We start from the raw sequence: 7,923 nt of genomic DNA, 5'->3' as shown, positions 1-7,923 counted from the left end.
GTGGGGGGCTGAGGGGGGTGGGTGGAGGGGCAGAGGGAGAGGGAGAATCCTGGAGTAGACTCCCTGCTGAGAACACCTGATCCAGGCTCTCCATCCCACAACCCTAAGATTGTGACCTGAGCTGAAATCAAGAGTTGGCTGCTTAACCAACTGAGCCACCTGGGCTCCCCTTTACTTAAATTATTTTAGAAATCTTTGTTGTATCAGAAAAATATGTCAGACCTTTTATTGGAATTGTGTTATGGGTATATTAATTTGAGGATCGTGGACATGTTTTCAGTATCCATCTCCTTGTCTGGAACATGGGATTTCCTGAACGGTTCACACATTGTTTATCGATTGTATTTAGATATTTGATGTTCATTATAAGTAGAACTTCTCCTTTAAAAAATGTTTTTAAAGAGAAGTTTTTGCTGGTACATGAGAGTGTGAGTGACCTGTTGATGTTTACCTACTATGTGGCTACTTAATGCTTTCAGTTCTAAGATTCATGCTATAGAATCTTAGTTTTTAGAGGATTTGCTGGCTTAGATATTTTTAGACAAGAGAGTATATAATCTTAGCATGTCAAAACTGAGCAGAAAATAGCACTGTGACCTGCTTGGGCCTTTCAGAAACTGGTGCCATCACCCAGAACACACTGGAGGTCCGTGCGGTCTAAGGAGGGTCTTCTGGTGCCCCCAAGACTGTGATTCGTAGGAATGTTTCCATGAGCTCCACCTCAGGGGTGTGTGTCGTGGTGGTGACGTCACAAAGCAGCGCAATGCTGTAGTGAGGAGAAGCTCCTGAGGTGACCGTGAAACTGCACCAGGAGCTGCTGTTTGGTGTGTGGTCGTGTCGTCGCGAGGAGGTCTTTTTATGGTCTCTGTCCTCCAGGAAAAACAGCCTGGGATCCCGTCTAGATGGAAGCGTTGCAGGTGGTGGTGAGCGTCTTTAATGACTTTGACTTTAGGGTGTCTGTGCCTCCCCCCCCCCACTGTTGCCCTCAGCACTGACTCTTGTGGAGAGCCCAGGGATGTTGTCTGATCTGATTGTCTCTTCTTGGAACCCTTTGACTTCTTTTCTCTAACATACGTATTCCTTGTAAGCAGAAATTAGGTCTAGACGGTTTGAACGTTTTCTGGCAAAACATCCTTGCAACAATATTAATACGTTGCGGGTACTTCATGTCACATCACATTAGGGGCCCCTGTTGTCAGGTTATTTCATTATTAGCATATCTGTGTTTTTTTAGTTTATATGTAGGAATGATTAAATATAAACTAACAGTAGCCAAATATTGTGAATATTCTTGTTTTCTCTATGGGGCAGTTGACTAAGATAACGCGAACTGGCCCTTCTGCTTGGGAAACCAAGAAGATTCTGGCAGTTTCTTTTGCTCCTCTGATCCAGCCCTGTCATTCAGAGTCCGGAAAATCAAGACTTGTCCAGTTACGTAAGTACAAAGACCCTTACTTATCCTTTAGATCTTTAAAAAAATCTCATTAGAATTGGAAGAGAAAGACAAATTGTAAGGAACCTTTTGATATTAAAGAACATGTTTCTACCTGTTAAAACCTTAAAATGTTACAAATGATTTTTAGACATTGAAAAATCATAATCTGTTTTCAGCCTATTTTAGGTTATTTTTGCCTTCTTTTAAATCTACAGGAATTATTGCTGGTCATGCCACTGAAAGCAGAAGACTCCCGTGAGAGGGAGTTAATTCTGCTTTGTGGAGAGGTCTCACAGAGCAAGTGTGTTCCCAGCACCACTGAACCAGAGGGCTCTTGCAGAGTCATGGGACCCTTTCCTCCTTGGGGCTGCCTCGTGGGCACATGCTTCAGCCGGTCTGCTGGTGTGTGGTGGGAGGCTTACCATGGAGCCTTACTTGGCTAGGCCTGTGTCTTCAACTCCTGTTTTATAATTTAAACAGAAATTTACACGGCAATGAGAATTGCAGATTATTGTATTTAAAATAAAACCATTCAGCATGGATTCTGCATTCTGATCATTTAGAAAATTTGGAAAATGCGCGAAAAAAAGGGAAAAAATAACCATAATCTCACCACCCAAAGATAATACATGTTGGCAAATTCCTTCCAGAATTTTTTTTTTATTATTTAATTTATGATGAATCATTTATCAGATAGTCATGCTCTGCCTTGGTCTCTGCTAAGTGGAGGTTGCATGCCGTAGATGTGGTCCTTGAAATGTGGTAACGAGCAACAGTACAATATAGAAAGGGGCTGAGGGGCCAGGGACAGTTTGACAGAGGATGGGACATTTTGGGTGAAAGTGAATTCTCTGAAGAGAGAAGAAAGGGAGAAAAAGCATGAGCAGAGGCTGGTGGGGACTTTGAACATGCACGATCCTCTGCATGGTCCAAGTGGGGGTGCGCAGGAGGAACCAGTCCTCTGTGTAGTTAGACTTGTCGTGGAGGCTGTGGGAGCCACCAGATGTGTGAACTAAAAGATGTGGTGCTTCTGTCTTCTTGACGACCCTGGTGGCCAGGTGGAGGGTGAGTTTGTCACGTGCCTGCTCCCTGGAAATCTCCCCAGGAGAAGCTAGCATTGCTTGTAGTCAGCCAGGGTGCAGCCTTCCAGAACACTGCCCGAGTGTCAGAAGGCGGGTCCATAGTCGGTGCATCTATGAGGCTTCTTGGGGGTTTGGTTGAAGACAAGTCTCTTGGTGTGAGGGTTTGGTTGGGTCTGGGTAAGAGTTGTGACAGCATGGAGGACACCCTGAGATGCTGGTTTTGAGGCCAGAGCTTCACAGCTAATGCTGGACGATAAATAATCAGGTGATGTTTAGGGTTCCTGAAGTTATGTGTAACTTTGTCTTCCTGGGCCAGAGTTTTCTAAACTAGGAAAGTTGTGCCCATGGAGATGGTGGCCTTGACAGCGGAAGGGATTCAGGGGCAGGCACATAGGATGTTCCTGAGGAAGGATGTGGGCCCTGAAGTGTCCGGCATCTGTTGTAGATGTGGGTCTGGGGGAGTCTCAGGACCCCAGTCAGGAATGGAGCAGAGCCCTGGGAGCTGCCGCCCAGTCTTTGTTACTTGAACCATACACAGCGTGGCTGTCCAGCCAAGGATTGATAGACACGTAGAGTGGGAAGATGGTAGAAATCAGCACCCAAGGGAACACTGCTAGCCGTGGTGGAGGAGGGGCTGGCAGGAGAGACTTGGGCCAAGTTGGTTCCCCTCAAACAGGACCTCGGGGAGAGCCAGGGAAGGAGTCCATTCAGGACTGAGGGGCAAGGCAAGGAAAAGGTAGGTGTATTGAGCAGAACGTCGTGATTACAGTTTTGGCTTAACAGGGCACGTGGGACACGTGCTGGAGTCTGTCTTGGACAGTTGAGCAGGAGAGGACGCCTGGTGTGGACACTGGGGCGAAGGTGCCGAGAGCCTGGGGCCCGGGCGCTTCCCCGGCTCCCGTGGAACAGGGAGCATTGCACGGGATTCTGTGCAGGCCGCTCTGATTTGGGTAATGAATGTTGCAGACAACCTAAGAACCCTCCCTATATGTATTGTCATCTTTTTTGGAAGAAGTTAGGTACTGGGGCCCCGGATCTTCCTCTCCTGCTCCTGCTGCTTGTGCTCTCTCTCTTTGTCAAATAAATAAAATCTTAAAAAAAAAAAAAAAGAAAAAAAAAAGAAGTGAGGTCCTGGAGGGAAAAAAGTGATGGTGGCTTTCAGTATAATGTATTTGAACACACAACCCCGATCCCTCCGCCTTTAAGAAGAACTCTCCTGTCACCATGTGCGTACTGCCTGCATTAAACTGAGCTTGACTTCAATCACCAGATTTTCTTTTTCCTCAGTATGCTTTGGAGTTTTGTACTTATTAAAAATGTTTTGGATATGTTTTTCTCTAATAAAAAAGGAACAAATACTCAATTTGTGAAATACTGTGAAAATGTGAAGGTAGATAAAAGAGTTCTGGAGCCCTACGTTCACTGTGTTCCCACTGGGTGAGCTAGAATCCAGGAGTGAATACAGTCAACAGAGTCATGAGCCTAGGGTTTTCTTCGGCTTCTGACTGGTGAGACAGATGACCTTGCTTCCTTTCCTTGTATGAGTTCGGGGTTAGTGTGTTTGAAAATACCATTTGGGAAGGACCACATGCATGCACGTTAGAGCTGTCATCGACATTTGCTGGGAATGCTCCCCTGTGCTTGTGCTAGAAATATGCCTGCGAATGACAGTGACTGCGAATGACCGTGAGGGGACGGCCTTCCAAGAGTTAGGGCTCTGTGCTGTCTGGGTCCCTCACTGACGAGGTTGACGCGTCTCCTTTTTTGCTCCGCAGCACCACTGGCCGTGCGAAGCCTCCAGGACCTGGCTCGTATCACCATCCGGGGCACCATTAAAAAGGTCATCCGTCAGGAAACAGTGAGCAGCAGCGGAAATGGACTGAAGAACACTCCCAGGGCCAAGCGAAGGAGAGTGCGCCGCCGTCGCATGGAAACGATTGTCTTTTTGGACAAAGAGGTATTTGCCAGTCGGATCTCCAGCCCCTCTGACGACAACAGTTGTGAGGACTTGGAAGAAGAACAACGAGAGGAGGACAGAGCCCCACCGGAATCAAAGCCGGTCCCGCCAGTAAACTTCCTACGCGAGAAGGTCCTAAGCCTCCCTCTGCCAGATCCCCTGAAATACTACCTGCTCTATTACCGAGAGAAGTAAGTCTGTGGGGACCAAACCAAGGCGGAGACCAAGCCTGAGCCCCACGCTCTCGCAGGAGTCGCCCGGGCACATGCTGTGGGGAAGGAGAGCGTGGTCCTCTCCACCTTTCTGTGTTCAGTTTGTTCTTGGTTTTCCTCTAGAATTCCATTCATTGGTATCGTTTCAGTAAACATAATCTGACGAACAAAGTGCATAGGAGAATGTTTTCTCAAGAGGGAGAGAGTCTCCTGGAGAAGGGTGTTTGCTTTTTGCTCTGGTGAAACTCTGACATCTGCACTCAGAGATCCACCCAAGAGACACATGTCTGCATTACCCGTGAAGCAGTGAGGTTGAAATTAACCTGTGTTGCTTATAAAATGTGAAAGAAAGCACAAGTTTGCAAGTGTGTAGTATCTTTCCTGGGTGTGACACACCTGTGTCCACGTTAGAACTTTATGGGATCAACCTCTTAATTACTGACACTGAGCTCCACTAACCCTTGTAGTTCTCTGGAGGGGGGAGCATTATTGAAAAGCTCTCCCTTATTTTAAATAAATGTGATTAAATCTTATGTGAGTTGTCGATTGTAATTTTAAAAGAGGGAAATTGTGATGGGGGAGGAGGAATAAAAGTACCAAACTGCCAGATGTCTCTCTGGAATTCCAGAATAATTCCAGGAATATTTTCCTGACACCTTTTCTTACCTTTAGAAGAACGAATGTCGGATAATCCCGTAGGAAATACTCAAGAATGAGACAAGTGTGTGTAATAAGCCACGTTACTTTTACCCCAAGGGTAGGGAAGACTATTGACCCAACCGTGAATATGCTAAAGGGTTTCTAAGGCCTGGATGTGCTCGGTCCTCAGAACAGGTGGAAAGCATTAAAACTGCGGGAAATCCAGTGGGGACAATGTTACAGACAGCCTGTGCTTTTTTTTTTAAACTTCAGTTGGCTATTTTTCCGTAATCACATTAGAGTACTGATTAATAGATTTTATCTTTTGTAATTCTGGAGAAAAAGACATGTTAGTTTTCTAATTCTTCTTACTAACAAATATATGTATTTTAGTAGCTCCATTGCATTAGAATGATGGTCTAACCGCCAGTGACTTGTGAAATCTACCTTCTCCAGGCCCTTTGGGTTGAGCGCTCTCTGTCTTTACCAAGTTCTGGGCCTAGAAGAAAAGGCCATCCTGTCGGATGGCAGAATGTCTTCAAGTTACGTTGGTCATTCCAAAACACTGGTTCTTTTCAAACTTACTTTTTGTTCCCAAAGAAAAGAATGGTATGAAATGTTAGCGAGAAACTCGAACTCAGAGTGCTGACGTTGGATCAGTCATCCAGAGTTTATGACGAATTTTATCCCTTAGCCTCTTGGGTGTTGCTGAGCTTGAGTGGTCTTTGTGGTTTCACCAGCTGAACCGAGTTCTGGTAGTTTATTTATTTATTTAATTTCCTTCTTTCTTTTTAACCTTTTCTTCTTTTTTAAGTAACTGAATCATTTTTTTCACAGGATACTGTGTGCATGCATAGCTGGGAAAACCTGTCTGTTGCCCTAGATTTGAAAATGTAATCCTTTGTAAAGACAGTTACTTCACAGTCGTTCTTAACCTGGTTTTAACTGAAGGTCGAGCATCTTTGGCTCAGAAGTGCATGGTTTGTGTTTACTTGCGGTCACTTTGCAGTGCACACATCTTTGCTGACATCGTTCTAATTGGTACATAACAGTCTCTGCGATACATGGACGTTTGGAACATAATGTTAAATACATGGTATTTGTGACATCTGTTACACTAGGTGACTTGACTAAGTTGTTTAATTGTATGTGGGTTTTATTTTTTTGAAACCACATTTGCCTTTATGCTAGACTGTAATGCATACGATGTTTTTTCCTGTGTATGTCAAACCTTTCCTAACATTTGTGTTTGTATTTACATGTTGTCAGTTTGTGATGTTTAAACCAGAATTTGGTTGAAAGTATATATAGATGTAATATATGTGAAATAGTTTGGTGTTTATCTTATACACGTAGGGAAGAATTGTAAGTGGGTTTTCCTGGGCTAAAGCGCCCCTCGCCAGAGTCCAGTATGATGCACACTACTGTCTGTTTCCTGACAGACGGGTTATGTGTCGCCTGTAGCCTCCATATCGTAAACCACATTCTAGACAACTGTTGACTTTTATGTTTTGAGGGGTCTGTATTTCTGTATGTGATTTTTGTCTTGAAAGTAGTAAAGCCATAGACGTGTGCAAAGGAAATATCAAATGTATAAATATCAAGTATGTAATGTAAAAATCAGCTGTGTATGTAACATTGCTTTTGCGAGTCTGGACCTTTCAGGGAATTAATGCCAGAAATTTCAAACAAAAATTGTAGTGAGTGGATATACGTTGGATAAATACAAAGGATATCAATAAACATAGTTATGGCACTTGGGCCTTCTTGGCATGGCTTGTGTTTCCTGTGTGGGATTGAAATTCTTGACTACATATTTTCCAAAAATCTTTAAAAATAAACTTTTTTATTATAAGCATGTGTTTTCTCTCACTGTTTGTGACATTGCCTCATTCTGTACCATGGTAGTATACTTGCGGAAGACATCGTTATTTTTTTAAAGATATATTTATTTGAGAGAGAGAGTGGGGGAGCGCGCGCTCCAGTGGGGGGAGGGGAGATGGAGAGGGAGAGAATCCCTCAGACTCTGTGCTGAGCACGGAGCCGATCCCACAACCATGAGATCGTGACCTGAGCCAGAACCAAGAGTTGGATGCTCAACTGACTGCGTCACCCAGTCAACAGTATTTTTAACCAAACACACTTAGTTTGCAAAACAGAAAAGTGGTAGCTCGGACTCCATGAGAGAGTATGTCTGAAGGGTGTTTGTGGTTAATTTTGGGGCGCAATTTTCCCATTTCGCGAAAATGTTAAAAGATAATTGGGTAATAGTAACGTATCTTTCATGGCAGCAAGGGATGAGGGTTAGGGTGATGGTGAGAACTTGGGGGGTCAGAGACCATTTGCCAGGGCCATGCTTTAGGATTGGGGCCTAGGCTCAGGGTCAGGATCTAGGTCCAGGGTGAGGGCCAAAGATCAGGAGTAAAGGCCCAGGATTGATTGATTTATTTTTATAATAATTTTTTATTATGTTACTTACCATACAGTACATCCTTAGTTTTTGATGTAAAGTTCCATGATTCATTTTTTGCGTATAACACCCAGTGCACCATGCAATACGTGCCCTCCTTAATACCCATCACTGGCCTATCCCAGTCC

The 7,923-nt window shown here is 44.3% G+C and overlaps 1 protein-coding gene across 1 annotated transcript; it reads left to right on the top strand.

Moving 5' to 3' along the window:
- Positions 1–82: 82 nt before the first annotated feature.
- Positions 83–7,182, top strand: LOC117798332 (protein-L-isoaspartate O-methyltransferase domain-containing protein 2-like). The gene is made up of 3 exons (XM_034650766.1): positions 83–923; positions 1,312–1,435; positions 4,293–7,182. The coding sequence occupies exons 1-3, from the start codon at positions 903–905 to the stop codon at positions 4,667–4,669; spliced, it is 522 nt and encodes a 173-aa protein (XP_034506657.1). The 5' UTR covers positions 83–902; the 3' UTR covers positions 4,670–7,182.
- The last annotated feature ends 741 nt before the right edge of the window (positions 7,183–7,923 follow it).

This window comes from Ailuropoda melanoleuca, unplaced genomic scaffold, assembly GCF_002007445.2.
Source record: "Ailuropoda melanoleuca isolate Jingjing unplaced genomic scaffold, ASM200744v2 unplaced-scaffold3047, whole genome shotgun sequence".
Taxonomy (NCBI): domain Eukaryota; kingdom Metazoa; phylum Chordata; class Mammalia; order Carnivora; family Ursidae; genus Ailuropoda; species Ailuropoda melanoleuca.
Note: the sequence above shows the minus strand (reverse complement) of the source record. Positions and strands in the feature narration are given on the sequence as shown.